At 43.8% G+C, this 17,284-nt stretch overlaps 1 protein-coding gene across 1 annotated transcript; it reads left to right on the forward strand.

Moving 5' to 3' along the window:
• The first annotated feature begins 5,528 nt into the window (after window positions 1-5,528).
• Window positions 5,529-15,721, forward strand: LOC126284752 (cuticle protein 16.5-like). Its single transcript, XM_049983897.1, has 2 exons — window positions 5,529-5,633; window positions 15,311-15,721. The coding sequence occupies exons 1-2, from the start codon at window positions 5,619-5,621 to the stop codon at window positions 15,647-15,649; spliced, it is 354 nt and encodes a 117-aa protein (XP_049839854.1). The 5' UTR covers window positions 5,529-5,618; the 3' UTR covers window positions 15,650-15,721.
• Window positions 15,722-17,284: the final 1,563 nt, after the last annotated feature.

Here is a 17,284-nt window from a genome sequence, read left to right on the forward strand (position 1 = left end):
TAGGATTGACGGATGACATCGAAAAAGTACAAAATAAGGGTAGCTCGTTTTGTATTATCGCGAAATAGGGGAGGTATTGTCACAGACATGATACCTGAATTGGAATGGCAATCATTAAAAACACAGGCGTTTTTCGTTGTGACGAGATCTTCTGATGAAATTTCAATCACTAGTTTTCTCCTCCGATTGCGAAAACACTCTGTTGACACCCACCTTGTAAAGGAACTGAAAATATTGTGATTTAATCGCAGAGGTGCTGAAAAATTGTTCCAGTGACACACCAGAGAAATATCTGGTAAACTTTTTATCTTTGAGAGACATAGGAACAATTTCGCCCTTCGTTTTTTATTTTTTCTTGTATGAACGACTACCTTTTTGTTCTGATGGGATGGTGGGATGTCGTACTGTCTAATTACTAGTGTGTGTGTGTGTGGTAAATGAATGAGTTAAAAGACGCAAGATGTGTTTTATATTATTTTCATCGCACAACAAGACTTATTCCCATGCCTATGGAGTATTTATGTTAAGCAGAGAAGGCGAGTTTTAGATGGAACCGAAGATCTTCAAAACGGCGCTGCTCAACAATAGAGGTACGTGATTGTGCTCTCTACTTTCCTTTCGTGGCCGCTAAAATTACTTCCGATTCGTTTTGCCGAGACATTCAGAACCTGCAATCTTCTTTTTCTTATAAAAATACTAGTCCGATGCAAAAGAAATACTCTTAGATTTAAATAATTGCCATTCTTTTACCCAGGCCACGGGGAATGATAGAACGTACGTGCCTCTACTCTGAATGTACGTTCGCAATCTCCGAGTGTTTTACGACGAAATTATTTCACAATGAAAATTTCTCATCAGACCGCAACCACTCGCACGCGAATGTACGTACCCTCTGAATGTATCTAGTCAGTCACGCGCGTTGTTCAAAAGCTTTACTTATAATATTCAGTGGATTACATTTCCGAAAGTAATTTTTGTTTATGCTGCATATCGTACTTCACGCGAAGTATTTATTACGTAAGTTTCAGGCTCAATTTAATAAAAAAAAAAAAAGATTCCAAATAATAGAAATAAAGAATAACAATCAAACAAATCAAACCTAAATAAACAGAAAGAGGGAACGTTACAACCTACATAGGGAGAAATGATCATCACGATAAAATAAGAGATATCAGGACTCGCACAGAAAAATTTAAGTGCTCGTTTTCCCGCTAGCCGTTCGAGAGTGGAACAGTAGAGAGACAGCTTGAAGGTGGTTCATTGAACCCTCTGCCAGGCACTTTATTGTGAATAGCACAGTAATCATGTAGATGTAGATGTAGACGCAGATGTAGATGTGGACAAGGTCGCCGAAGCAATACAACCTCACGTGAAGACCGATATCTGGTCAACCCTGTGTTGCGGCGTCGTACGGCTACCGCCACAGCACTGCAAGACTACCTCTAAAGAGCCAATGGAACCGCTGGGTCCGGCTGGACTGTAAGGAACAGGTTACGAGAAAGGACCTTACGACCCATGCGTCCTGTTCGACCACTCCGCTTGACACAGTAACATCTTACAGCTCTCCTTCTGCCGTTCCCATGTCAACTCGCAACTTCATCACTGACCATCCCTGATATCCTCTGACGAAAGCCAATGGTCGTATTCGTGTGTGGAGGCGCTGTGGTGTGCGGTACGTGCTACTTGCTGTCCAGGAAATCGACAGATTTCCAATGCTCTTTGATGTTGTGGGGAGGATTCAGTGTTGACAACCGTACGGATGTTGTTGTCTATGGTCGCCATACCGCCAGGCAGTGCATCGAACAGATTCTGTTGGGCCGACTGGTGGTTGCTGTTACGTTGGTGGCCCTGAATTCCTTCTCCCGCGCTATAATGCCAGGACCCACATGGCGGGCTGTGTTGGTCATGCTTGACAGACGTGTTCGTGGTCGTCCTGTCCCATCAAAGAGTCTCCAAGGACTATCGAGGGCTTTCGATGAAGAATGGAAACGGTTATCACAGGGCGCCTCTGTATACTTATACAGAGCATTCCACATAGGTGTCAGGTGGTGATAAACTTTCACAGAGTGCATACACGTTTTTGATGCTCTCAAAGTCCAGCGGAATGCATACATAGTTATGGAATTAATAAGTGTTTCCACTTTGTTTTCGATACATGTTGCACATTTCAGTTCGTGTTATGTAAAGGAACGAGAATGTAGTGATGTCTTCTTTGTGTACTTAATTGGTGAATGATAAAGCTATAATTTGCTAACACACCCACTCCTCAATTATTACTCAGTGATGTTTGGCAGACGCAACGTCTATCAAGAACAGTAATACACTGCGGCCCGAGTCGGTTAGGTCTCCCTTAATGCACCTAAAAAGAAATTTTAAAAGTGCAAAATTATAATTAATTTTCTGCGTCAAAGAAACATTAAAATTTAACTGTCGATGCTGCACAACGGATATTTAGAATTAACTAATCCTGTAAATGCTGGTATTATATTTGTAATGAACCTTTTAATACAATGAAACGGCTAAATGGTGAGTAACAGAGGTCCAGTAAATAAACAAAGAAAAAATACTAACAACTAAAGACCTTTACAATACAAGAATGCTTGTCTCAAAATGCAACAATTGGGCGTTACAACACAGCACAACCAAAAATGTCTAGCGTTAAACTTTAATTTAAATAAAATAGAAATGCTAGAGAAGTGTGTCATTAGGAAAACGTTAGGTCTACTAAAAATTGTGGAAGGTAGGAAATAATGAATTGACGGCGAAATTTATCGAAGCATAGAAAACGTGTCAGAATTAATGAGAAAAAGAAGACTGGCATTTTTTGAACATTTACACCGAATGCAAGGCAGTAGATTTACTAAAAAGATCTTCAAATACTGTGGGATAAAAAGTCAACAACAAGTTGAACCCACAAAGTACTGTAGGATTTAGAAAAAAAAAGTAAAAGCTGGAGAAACAACTGACAGAGAAGAAAAAGTATTGAATACGGAAGGATGCCAAGATACGACAGAAAATTTTAAAAAAAAGGTCGGTCTCTATTGGACAGAAGACAGAAGAAAACATGTTGTTTGTCGTTGTGGTCTTTAGTCCTGAGACTGGTTTGATGCAGCTCTCCATGCCACTCTATCTTGTGCAAGCTTCTTCATCTCCCTGTACCTACTGCAACCTACATCCTTCTGAATCTGCTTAGTGTATTCATCTCTTGGTCTCCCTCTACGATTTTTACCCTCCGCACTGCCTTCCAATACTAAATTGGTGATCCCTTGATGCCTCAGAATATGTCCTACCAACCGATCCCTTCTTCTAGTCAAGTTGTGCCACAAACTTCTCTTCTCCCCAATCCTATTCAATACTTCCTCATTAGTTATGTGATCTCCCCATCTAATCTTTAGCATTCCTCTGTAGCACCACATTTTGAAAGCTTCTATTCTCTTCTTGTCCAAACTATTTATCGTCCATGTTTCACTTCCATACATGGCTACACTCCATACAAATACTTTCAGAAACGACTTCCTGACACTTAAATCTATACTCGATGTTAACAAATTTCTCTTCTTCAGAAATGCTTTCCTTGCCATTGCCAGTCTACATTTTATATCCTCTCTACTTCGACCATCATCAGTTATTTTGCTCCCCAAATAGCAGAACTCCTTTTCTACTTTAAGTGTCTCATTTCCTAATCTAATTCCCTCAGCATCACTCGACTTAATTCGACTACATTCCATTGTCTTCGTTTTGCTTTTGTTGATGTTCATCTTACATACTCCCCTCAAGACATTGTCCATTCCATTCAACTGCTCTTCCAAGTCCTTTGCTGTCCCTGACAGAATTACAATGTCATCGGCGAACCTCAAAGTTTTTATTTCTTCTCCATGGATTTTAATACCTACTCCGAATATTTCTTTTGTTTCCTTTACTGCTTGCTCAATATACAGATTGAATAACATCGGGGAGAGGCTACAACCATGTCTTACTCCCTTCCCAGTCACTGCTTCCCTTTCATGTCCCTCGACTCTTATAACTGCCATCTGGTTTCTGTACAAATTGTAAATAGCCTTTCGCTCCCTGTATTTTACCCCTGCCACTTTTAGAATTTGAAAGAGAGTATTCCAGTTAACATTGTCAAAAGCTTTCTCTAAGTCTACAAATGCTAGAAACTTAGGTTTGCCTTTCCTTAATCTTTCTTCTAAGATAAGTCGTAAGGTCAGTATTGCCTCACGTGTTCCAGTATTTCTACGGAATCCAAACTGATCTTCCCCGAGGTCGGCTTCTACTAGTTTTTCCATTCGTCTGTAAAGAATTTGTGTTAGTATTTTGCAGCTATGGCTTATTAAACTGATTGTTCGGTAATTTTCACATCTGTCAACACCTGCTTTGTTTGGGATTGGAATTATTATATTCTTCTTGAAGTCTGAGGGTATTTCGCCTGTTTCATACATTTTGCTCACCAGATGGTAGAGTTTTGTCAGGACTGGCTCTCCCAAGGCCGTCAGTAGTTCCAATGGAATGTTGTCTACTCCGGGGACCTTGTTTCGACTCAGGTCTTTCAGTGCTCTGTCAAACTCTTCACGCAGTACCTATCTCCCATTTCATCTTCATCTACATCTACATCCTCTTCCATTTCCATAATATTGTCCTCAAGTACATCGCCCTTCGACCTTTCTGCTTTCCCTTCCCAAAGAGGGGAAAGAAGAAAACATACTGGGAGAAAATGAAAGGACAATGAATAAGGAACTGAAACGGGGACATGGTCCTTAGTCGGCCATAAGAAGAGAAGAAAAACGATGCATGTCACATCTGTGTGATTCTGTTCCTTCCTCGGCAGTTACTTGCTTTATAACAGATTTTTATAGAAAAGTAACGTGGCTAGTGCATCGACAACAGTTTATACATTACTTCAATTACTTTGCAAATTATTTTTGTACGTATTCTACCCAGTAGAACTTTCTATTTTGTCCCTTCATACTTGCCCCATTTTCAGTTGTTTCTGTTACCAAATCCTCGTCATACCTTCGGCATTGTACTACTACACGCCAACAGCAGTGGAAAAAAAAAAGTTTCAACTGGCTCTGAGCACTATGGAACTTAACATCTGAGGTCTACAGTCCCCTAGAACTTAGAACTACTTAAACCTCACTAACCTACGGACGTCACCAACACATCCATGCCCGAGGCAGGATGCGAACCTGCGACCGTACCGGTCGCGCGGTTCCAGACTGAAGCGCCTAGAACCGCTCGGCCACACCGGCCGGCAGGACAGCAGTAGCAAATTTAGTTTGGCGAACAACGAACGGAGTAGCGGGGATCCGCGACTGCTAGCACGGCTGCAAGGCGAGCCATCGACTCCGGCGGGCAAGGTCGTGTGGGCGTGCGGCCTTGTGGGCCGCTAGGCGGAGGGCGCTCCGCGGTCAAGCTTCCAGGAGCTGTCGGGGCAAGAAGGGGCCAAGCGCCCGGAACGCGATCTGCGGCCCGTGTTGTCTGTCAAGGCGTGGTTCGCGCCTCCCCGATCCGTTACCGCGGTCGCCAAATCCGGTGCGCCGCTACGCGTATATAAGACCGCGGCACGCCCAGGCAGCTGCACTTCAACTGTGACGTCCCAGCAACACACAGCCGCGATGTACTCGACTCTGGTGAGTAGCCGACGGCACGAGTGCTGGTTTACCGCCAAGGCTACGACGCAAAAGTGATTGGATGAAGGTTTCGACAATCTTTTCAGTAGCTAGGCATTTGTTAGGGGCAAGTCATAAAGTTTTAATTACATCTCGAAAGATTCAACCTGTATCCATGAAACTTGGTGTTTCTTCTCTACTTATTCACATTTTAATGCTACACTTTCTCTCCGAACGATGGATTAGGTGACGTCGACCACCGCTGTGCAAGTGTGCGTAATGGCTCTTTAGGAAAAGTTCCTTCTCGAAGATCGGCGCGACGTCGTTCTGGAAACGTTGACCACACAATGGTTTCTTCATCCTAGGGAAGAGGAAGAAGTCAGGAGGGGGGGGGGGGGGAGGGAGGGACGGGGGGGGGGGGCGGCAATGTTTGAGGTCTAAAGTACTCTCTTGGACTTTTCTTCGTCTTGACAGTCTCCCATAATATTGTCAGGAGATTTTGGCAGTACGCTCCTGTGACAGTTTGCCCCTTATGCGAATAATCCGTGAACGCCACATTATCTAAGGAGACCGCGTGTGCAGCATTAGTGCGACCCAGTCTTGAGTACTGCTTGAGCTTCTGGGATCCGTAGCATGTCGGATTAAAGGAAGATATCGAAGCAATTCAGAAGCATGCTGCTAGTTTTGTTACCAGAACGTTCGAATAGCAGGCGGGTATTAGCGAGTTACTTCGTGAACTAAAATGGGAGTTTCTGGGAAAGGGGGAGGGGGTGCCGAGGCAGGGGCGGGGGAGAAAATTTAGGGAACTGGCATTTGAAGCTGACTGCAGAACGATTCTACTGCCACATTTCGCGTGGAGACTACGAGGGTAGCATAAGAGAACTCTGGACTCATACGTAAGCATCGCCCTGTCCGTTTGTGATTGGGTCTTCACCTTTTCTGGCGGTGGTGACACCGTATGTTTCCACTGCTCGCTTTGCTCTACGTTTACGCCTACACCCCTACTCTGAAAACCATTCTAGAGTGCATGGCAGAGGGCACGACACATTGTGCCAACTATTAGGGCTTTTTCCCATCCCTTTCCCGTATGGAGTGCGGGAAGACTAATTGTTCAAATGCGGCTGTGCTCGCTGTAATTACTCTGATCTTGTCCTCGCTATCCCTACGGATGCGTTATCTAGCGAGTTATTGTATATTCAAAGAGTTACCATTTGAAGCTGGTTTTTGAAACTTTGTAAGTAGGATTTCAACATCTCTTACGTCTCCCATACGTCAAAAAAACCTGTGAAAATCCGTGTTGCCGTTTTCTGTGCACGTTCAATATCCCGTGTTAGTCCTATTTGATGCGGGTCCCATACACTTGAGCAGTATTCTAGTATGGATCGCAAGAATGATTTGTGATCAATCTCCTATCTGCAGTGCTCACGTTGAGTCTGTGGTCTTTACATTTTAGGTCCTTGCAAAGTGTTACATTCAGGTACTTTTGTGAGGGTACCCATTCCAGCAGTGACTCACTGATATTATAGTCATAGGATGCTAGTTTCTTCGTTTTGTGAAACACACAATTTTATATTTATGAACATTTAAAGCAAGTTGTCGGTCTTTGCACCATTTTAAAATCTTATCAAGATCTGACTGAATATTTGTGCAACTTCTTTCAGACTGTACTTCATTATAGATAACTGCATCATCTGCGAAAAGTCTGAAGTTACTATTAATATTGTCCACAAGGTCATTGATATACAACTTTAACAGCAAGGGTCCCAACACATTTCCCTGGAGCACGCCCGAAGTTATTTCATCTGTTGATGACTCTCCAGCCAAGGTATCTTGCTGCCTTCTCCCTGCTAAAAATATCGTTAGTCGAGCCACAAGTTTCGCTTGTTACTCCATACAATGGAACTTTCGATAAATGAGCGTAGGTGTCGTACTACGCCAAAAGCTTTTCGGAAATCGAGAAATATTGCGTCTAGCTACCTGCCTTGATCCCTGGCTTTCAGAGTGAGAAAAATTTTAGTTGTGTTTCGCGTCAGTGATGTTTTCGAAATCTATGCTGAATGGCATGAAGGAGATCGTTCAGTACGAAAAGCCTTATTATGTTTAAGCTCAGGATATGTTCTAAGATTCTACAACAAATATGTGTCAGGGATATTGGACTGTAGTTTGGGGGATCCCTTTCCTTACCCTTCTTACGAATTTTTGTTCGAGTGATCTACGATAGTTAATATAACAGAGGGGCTAAATCAACCGCAAATTGCGTAAAGAATCTGACAGGGATTCCATCGGGTCCAGCGACCTTGTTCAATTTTGACGATTTCAGTTGTTTCTCAACACCGGTGACATGTCTATCTCATTTATATTTTTGATGGATCAAACATTAAATTGGTGCAATACTCCTGGATTTTTCGTTGTAAAGGAACATATGGTAACAGAGTTAAACGTTTCTGCTATTTCTGTGCTAGTCTCAATTTCAGTTCCTACCTCTAACCTGAGTGACCGGACGTAACTTTCGGTGCCAGTAACAGCTTTGCACGTACACCTTTGCCTTGCGTCATGGTTAGACACCCAGTGCTCGTCCATGGTGGTTAGGTGACTAAAGAAGTCACCTCGATTGATCTGACACAACTCCAACATTTCCGCTGCTGCCTCATTTCTACGCGGTTTTTGATTAATTGTTAGCTGTCACGGACCCCTGGATGCGGCGATCTTTGTCATATTCAGAAAGTCGTGCAAGATGTTGATCGCTGAACTATGGCCAATTTTTCACTTTTCCTACTGTATCCTCGATTGCGATCCGCCGGCCTTCTCTTGCGATTCGAGATTCACCTTACCACTGTGTCACGATGGTGCATTGTTGCAGTTCACATTAACAAACACACCATAATTGTTGTAACGCTCTCCCCTTTCAGACGCATGAAACAAATTACTGCAGGCTAGTCCACTTTATCAATATACTGCGCCGTTTTGTTTTGGATGCTCTAGTGGCGTGCTACGGTACTATGGTACAATGCGTACTAGGGCTGCGAACATATACGTGAGAAATAACCGAAAAATTAATTTTGTAATTTCATTTTTTCGAGGTGATAATTATAACCGTACGACTGCCCTCGGACTTTCAAATGGCCTTTTACACTCTCTGTCTATCCTTTGGAAGGCCAACTCACTGATCTTTTTCCTCTAGACAAGTAATATGTTCTTTCTTGTGACTGTCTGAAATGTTCCATTTCCTTTAACGCGCTGAAGAGAATATTGTCAGATCCCCTGAAAAATTGTTTGTTATAGGAGTTATCTTGTGCCCTTCTACTGCGGTTGCATTGAGTTTATATTTCAACACTTTCACTCATATTTCATTTCAATGGGTAAAGACAATTTCCTCTCTTTATTTCGATTTGACGCATACGTAGCCAGCAAAACAGAGTGTTAAATCGTTCAGGCAGCTAATTTAGTTTCTTTTCGGACTTTTCTTGTTTCCAAAACGTTACTGATGCTCCTGAGTTCAGGAGCACTTTTCTATCTACGTGCATCTAGAACATCGACATCACATAATGTGTATCGTAAGTATATAAAGAACTGGCTTGCTGTGGGACTGAACAATCTAATGACTTAACTTTTCATTGCTGAGATTGTCATATTATTACAAATACTTATTAACATTGTTGTTGCGGTCTTCAGGCCAAACCCTGGTTAGACGCAATTTTCCGCACTAGTACAGGGTGTTTCAACTGAATACACGGTTTTTAATGCTTTGTAGCACATATTACATTCACCTTACAATTATAAATAATACACCAAATGAAAAGAGAAACAGTTTTTCTTACAATTTTTCTGTGTGAACACCGATCACACATCGACACGGTAGGCGAATTGTTCCGAAACCTTGACAATGTCTCAGGGGTAACTGTTGCAATAAAGCACTCCGTCGTCAGGCCACAAGTGGACTACCGGGACCATCCGACCGCCGTGTCATCCTCAGGAGAGGATGCGAATAGGAGGGGCGTGGGGTCAGCACACCGCTCTCCCGGTCGTTATGATGGTATTCTTGACCGAAGCCGCTACTATTCAGTCGAGTAGCTCCTCAATTGGCATCACGAGGCTGAGTGCACCCCCAAAATGGCAACATCGCATGGCCGCCTGGATGGTCACCCATCCAAGTGCCGACCACGCCCGACAGCGCTCAACTTCGGTGATATCACGGGAACCGATGTATCCACTGCGGCAAGGCCGTTGCCAACTGTTGCAATAACTGTTTCTAAAGCCGGATAGATCAGCTGGTATCGGAGGCACATACACATGAAAGCGTCAGAACGTGTGTGAACGTGGTCATGCATAAGTGCTGTGTTAACCAGCCCCTTGCGCCCAGTCCACCGGTCGGATACAACGTCGTTTAACCAGTCGCGTACTGAGTTATTCCAGTGAGGTGGGGCACCATCATTCTCCCAAATAAAGATGTGTTTTTCAGCTTCTTCCCGTTGAGGCACGGGCCATAGCTGTAGCACATGAAAAGAAACATCAGTTACAGTTGATTCACCGAAAATGAAAGGACCACAAACTTTCCACGGAGATATGTCCTGGGGCTAAACGTGAAAGATTCGCACTCGTTCGACACGTTTTTCAATCACTTTTTGTCATTCCATACTCTTCCCATTGCGCACAGTTATACAAACAGAACTATTTGAATACCTCTTTCATTTCGTGTATTATTTACAACTGTACGTCGAACGTAATAAATGCTACAACGCCTTAAAACCAATGTGTTCATTTTGAAAGATACTGTACATTCTATGCAAGCCTCTTTATCTTTGCATTGCTATTGTAACCTACATTCATTAGAACTTGTTCACTGTAGCCCACTCAACCCTTGTTTTCCTTTTACAAATTATCTTCCACGGCCGAATTGAAAATTTCTTGATGTCGCAGGATGTGCCCTATCAACCGATCTCTACTTTTAGCCAAGCTGTGCCATGAATTTCTTTTTCCTCCAGTTAGATTCAGCACCACCACATGAGTTATTCGATCCACCTATCTAATCTGCAGCATTTTTCCATAGTGCTACATTTAAAAACTGTTTATATATGTGCAGTGAATGGGATGCTGCTGACATCTTCTTACAGACTGCAGATGTGTGTTCAGTGCGGTCCAGGATTATCCCAAAATTCTTTGCAGAAGAAGTAATGGTTATTTCTATGAAGTATAGTAGTAACGGTGGGAGAGATTCTCTAAACTGAGGAGCAACTAAGATTGCTTGCCTTTTCATTACTTTTATTTTTGTTTTTCATTTATATTCCCATGTCTGTATTTTACTTCCTCTATGTATAGATACAGGGTGTTTCAAAAATGACCGGTATATTTGAAACCTCAATAAAAACTAAACGAGCAGCGATAGAAATACACCGTTTGTTGCAATATACTTGGGACAACAGTACATTTTCAGGCGGACAAACTTTCGAAATGACAGTAGTTACAATTTTCAACAACAGATGACGCTGCAAGTGATGTGAAAGATATAGAAGACAACGCAGTCTGTGGGTGCGCCATTGTGTACGTCGTTTTTCTGCTGTAAGCGTGTGCTGTTCACAACGTGCAAGTGTGCTGTGGACAACATGGTTTATTCCTTAGAACAGAGGATTTTTCTGATGTTGGGAATTCCACCGCCTAGAACACAGTGTTGTTGCAACAAGACGAAGTTTTTTTTCAACGGAGGTTTAATGTAACCAAAGGACCGAAAAGCGATAGAATAAAGGATCTGTTTGAAAAATTTCAACGGACTGGGAACGTGACGGATAAACGTGCTGGAAAGATAGGGCGACCGCGTACGGCAACCACAATCGCGCAGCTAGTGCAGCAGGTGATCCAACAGCGGCCTCGGGTTTCCGTTCGCCGTGTTGCAGCTGCGGTCCAAATGACGCCAACGTCCACGTATCGTCTCATGCGCCAGAGTTTACACCTCTATCCATACAAAATTCAAATGCGGCAACCCCTCAGCGCCGCTACCATTGCTGCATGAGAGACATTCGCTAACGATATAGTGCACAGGATTGATGACGGCGATATGCATGTGGGCAGCATTTGGTTTACTGACGAAGCTTATTTTTACCTGGACGGCTTCGTCAATAAACAGAACTGGCGCATATGGGGAATCGAAAAGCCCCATGTTGCAGTCCCATCGTCCCTGCATCCTCAAAAAGTACTGGTCTGGGCCGCCATTTCTTCCAAAGGAATCATTGGCCCATTTTTCAGATCCGAAACGATTACTGCATCACGCTATCTGGACATTCTTCGTGAATTTGTGGCGGTACAAACTGCCTTAGACGACACTGCGAACACCTCGAGGTTTATGCAAGATGGTGCCCGGCCACATCCCACGGCCGACGTCTTTAATTTCCTGAATGAATATTTCGATGATCGTGTGATTTCTTTGGGCTATCCGAAACATACAGGAGGCGGCGTGGATTGGCCTCCGTATTCGCCAGACATGAACCCCTGTGACTTCTTTCTGTGGGGACACTTGAAAGACCAGGTGTACCGCCAGAACCCAGAAACAATTGAACAGCTGAAGCAGTACATCTCATCTGCATGTGAAGCCATTCCGCCAGACACGTTGTCAAAGGTTTCGGGTAATTTCATTCAGAGACTACACCATATTATTGCTACGCATGGTGGATATGTGGAAAATATCGTACTATAGAGTTTCCCAGACCGCAGCGCCATCTGTTGTTGACAATTGTAACTACTGTAATTTCGAAAGTTTGTCTGCCTGAAAATGTACTGTTGTCCCAAGCATATTGCAACAAACGGTGTATTCCTATCGCTACTCGTTTAGTTTGTATTGCCGTTTCAAATATACCGGTCATTTTTGAAACACCCTGTATATCGTTGCCCTCCGCTGTATATTGATAGAACATTGTCCTTAGAATGAAATTCTAAAGTAACATCCCCCAGGCTGTGGCTAAGCCATGTCTCCGCATATCCTTTCTTCCAGGAGTGTCAGTTCTGCAGGTTCGCAGGAGAGCTTCTGTGAAGTTTGGAAGGTAGGGGACAAGGTACTGGTGGTATTAAAGCTGTGAGAAGAGGGCGTGAGTCGTGCTTGGGTAGCTCAGTCGGTAGAGCAATTGCTCGCGAAAGACAAAGGTCCCGAGTTCGAGTCTCGGTCCAGCATACAGTTTTAATATGCCAGGAAATTTCAATATTGTCCTTATTCGTCTACTAATTGCTCGTCAGATGAATTAATTTAAAAAATAAGAAAATTATTTGAATTTGTTTTCGTTGAAATTTATGTAGTGTATCTTGATTCATAATATATTGCAAGCGCCAGGTTTTGGAAAAGCCATCTGTTATGTATGGTTTGCCGCGAAATTATTGCCAATACTCAAAATCTTCAAAAATGTTAGCGACATTTCCTTTCTGAGTGAGATCCATACGGAGAAATGTCACTGTGAAGAACTTGCCTTCGCACGATGCACATGGTGTTCGGAATACCTGTATTTCGAATGTTTCTACGATCGGCATCTCCCAAGGGAATGCACCAAATAATCCCGGAGAATAAACACATGAATAAAATATAAGAATTAATATAAGAGTTAATGTGAGAATTAAATACCGGGATATGAGAATTTGAAAAGGATTGAAAGTTCTCAACATACCATATACATGTATATTACCGGGTGAACAAAAAGTCAGTATAAATCTGAAAACTGAATGAATCACGGAATAATGTAGATGAGAGGTACAAATTGACACACATGCTTGGAATGACATGGGGTTTTATTAGAACCAAAAGAATACAAACGTTCAAAAAATGGCTGACAGATGGCGCTTCATCTGATCAGAATAGCAATAATTAGCATAACAAAGTAAGACAAAGCAACGATGATGTTATTTACAGGAAATGCTCAATATGTCCATCATTCGTCAACAATAACTGTAGTCGAGGAATAATGTTGTGAACAGCACTGTAAAGCATCTCCGGAGTTATGGTGAGGCATTCGCGTCGGATGTTGTCTTTCAGCATCCCTAAAGATGAAACTTCCTGGCAGATTAAAACTGTGTGCCCGACCGAGACTCGAACTCGGGACCTTTGCCTTTCGCGGGCAAGTGCTCTACCTTCTGAGCCACCGAAGCACGACTCATGCCCGGTACTCACAGCTTTACTTCTGCCAGTATCCGTCTCCTACCTTCCAAACTTTACAGAAGCTCTCCTGCGAACCTTGCAGAACTAGCACTCCAGAAAATCTCGTTCTGGAAACATCCCCCAGGCTGTGGCTAAGCCATGTCTCCGCAATATCCTTTCTTTCAGGAGTGCTAGTTCTGCAAGGTTCGCAGGAGAGCTTCTGTAAAGTTTGGAAGGTAGGAGACGGATACTGGCAGAAGCAAAGCTGTGAGTACCGGCCGTGAGTCGTGCTTCGGTAGCTCAGATGGTAGAGCACTTGCCCGCGAAAGGCAAAGTTCCCGAGTTCGAGTCTCGGTCGGGCACACAGTTTTAATCTTCCAGGAAGTTTCATATCAGCGCACACTCCGCTGCAGAGCGAAAATCTCATTCTGGAAACATCCCTAAAGATGTCGGTCGATCACGATACACTTGGTACTTCAGGTAACCCCAAAGCGAATAATCGCATGGACTGAGGTCGGGGGACCTGGGAGGCCAAGCGTGACGAAAGTGGCGGCTGAGCATACGATAATCACCGAACGACGCGCGTCTAGCAATATGGGGTGGAGCGCCATCCTGCATAAACATCGTACGTTCCAGCAGGTGTTTATCAGCCAGGCTGGGGATGATGCGATTCTGTAACATATCGGCGTATCTCTCACCCGTCATGGTAGCAGTTTTGTTGTCCAGCCTCATCTGTGAATTTTCACATTTTCACATTTTGTGAACTTTTTTTCTAATAAAACCCCATGTATTCCAAGCATGTGTGTCAATTTTTACCTCCCTATCTACATTATTCCGTGGTTTATTAAGTTTTCAAATTTATACTGACTTTTTGATCACACGGTATATAATAAGTGTATGGCACTTATTGTGAAATCCAGTTGTAAGTTTACAATTAATATGACGCCCTTGTACCCCCTAATTTGATAAGACACATTCATGTAGTAACCTTCTACAGACATGGGTAGGTAAATGAAAACAATACAAATAAAATGTAAACAACAACCCGCAAAATTAAGAGGCCACGACACTAACCTCAGAGCCACAGTTTCATCTGAGGATCTCGCGCAGTTAACGGATTATAATGTACCTCGAAAACTTTCACCGTAGTTCTTTGAGAAACCGCCGAGTGTCTACGTATAAGCCGATACACGTGTTAGCTCATTTTGGCCCCTCTTCCACAGAGAGAAGTTCCTGGGAAATCAGGTGATGGCACTTGCCGTATTCTCATCATTAGCTATAACGGAAGGTCATTAGCATGTAAGTGATAAAGCAGTTAATACACCTGCAATGTAAGATTTTACATTTTGATGAGAAATAACCATTAATATCTGAACAGCAGAGCAAAATAGTTGAAAAAATGAAGAAAGCTATGGGCCTAATATTGATCCTCGTGGGATCGCTGAAACTACGAGAGTCCGTTGTGACCTTTTTGTTCCAATCATTAAACAGTGGTGACGACCATCAGTTGTTGGATTAACTGACTGACGATCAGTTACTAGAGACAGTTTTTTCGAGGTAATGACTGAAGGCGTTTGTGTGACGTGTGCAGGTGGTGGTGAGCGCGCTGCTGGCGGTGGCGTCCGCCGGGCTGCTGGCGTCCCCCCTGGCCGGCGCGCCGCTGCTGCCCAAGGTGCAGGTGGCGCCCGCTCAGGTCAACGTGGTCAAGCAGCCCATCACGGTGCAGCAGCCGGAGCTGCGCTACCGCGAGGTGCCCGTCCCCGTGCGCGCCGTCGCCTACGCCGCCCCCGCCGTCAGCTACGCCGCCCCCGCCGTCGCCTACGCCGCCCCCGCTGTTAGCTACGCCGCCCCCGCCGTCGCCTACGCTACCCACGCCGTCGCCCCAGCCATCTCCTACGCCGCGGCTGCACCCATCGTCAAGGTCCACTGAGACGAGATATAGCGCGCTGTGTATGTTCCTTCCTACGATGCACTGCACTCAATAAAAGCCATTTTCTTCAAACTGGTGACTGTTTTCTAGCTTCTTCGCCTCACGTCCCCTTCCCCAACTGACATTGCTCTCCTGTAGAGATCAGCAGAATGCAGCACAAGTCACACTCGTGTACGTGAAGGACAATAGACGTGATCCACAAACCTACCAACCAGGGCCGGTGCAAGGCACGTTCGAAACGTGCGGCCGCACGGGGCGATACTTTCCGAGGGGCGGTAAATCTGCCGCCCTTTTCTTTTCTCTCTCTTTTTTTGTAGGACAAATTCAACATTCATGTCCGAGGGGATTCGAAACCAAACCTCAGAGGGAGCGGCTTCGAGACTGTGGCAAGGGGCCTTGACTACCAGCTGGCCGCTCCTGTTGAACAAGAGGGGGGGGGGGGGGGGGGGGGGGGAGGACTTATTTCTCCTTCGCCACTGTGGCAGCACCGTCGTGTTTACGCCGGAGGATCAGAGAGGGGGAAGCAGTCTGGCGTAGACGTTAGTATTCTTCACGAAGAGCATAAGGGTACAATGAACAGGAATGGGGGAACGAAATACAGTACAAGAAAAATGGGTAGCTTTGAGGGATGAAGTAATGAAGGCAGCACAGGATCAAGTAGGTAAAAAGACAAGGACTAGTAGAAATCCTCGGGTAACAGAAGAAATATCGAAATAATTGATGAAAGGAGAAAATACAAAAATGCAGTAAATGAAGTAGGCAAAAAGGAATACAAACGTCTCAAAAATGAGATCGGCAGGAAGTGCAAAATGGCTAAGCAGGGATGGATAGAGGACAAATGTAAGAATGTAGAGGCTTATATCACTCGGGGTAATATAGATACTCCTTACAGGAAAATTAAAGAGACCTTTGGAGATAAGAGAAGCACTTGTATGAATATCAAGAGCTGAGATGGAAACCCAGCTCTAAGCAAAGAAGGGAAAGCAGAAAGGCGGAAGGAGTATATAGAGGGTGTATACAAAGGTGATGTACTTGAGGACAATATTATGGAAATGGAAGAGGATGTAGATGAAGATGAAATGGGAGATATGATACTGCGTGAAGAGTTTGACAGAGCACTTAAAGATCAAAGTCGAAACAAGGCCCCAGGAGAAGACAACAATCCATTACAACTACTGACAGCCTGTCCTGAAAAAACTCTACCATCTGCTGAGCAAGATGTACGAGAAAGGCGAAATACCCTCAGAATTCAAGAAGAATATAATAATTTCAATTCCAAAGAAAGCAGGTGTTGGCAGATGTAAAAATTACCAAACTGTCAGTTTAATAAGACACGGCTGCAAAATACTAAAGCAAATTCTATACAGACGAATGGAAAAACTGGTACAAGCCGACCTCGAGGAAGATCAGTTAGGATTGTGTTAGTAGTATAGTAACACGTGAAGCAATACCGACCCTATGACTTATCTCAGAAGCTAGATTAAGGAAAGGCAATCCTACGTTTCTAGCATTTGTAGACTAAGAGAAAGTTTTTGACAGTGTTGACTGGAATACTCTCTTTCAAATTCTGAAGGTGGCAGGGGTAAAATACAGGGAGCGAAAGGCTATTTACAATTTGTACAGAAACGAGATGGC

The sequence above is a fragment of the Schistocerca gregaria genome, chromosome 8, assembly GCF_023897955.1.
Source record: "Schistocerca gregaria isolate iqSchGreg1 chromosome 8, iqSchGreg1.2, whole genome shotgun sequence".
Classification (NCBI taxonomy): Eukaryota; Metazoa; Arthropoda; class Insecta; order Orthoptera; family Acrididae; genus Schistocerca; species Schistocerca gregaria.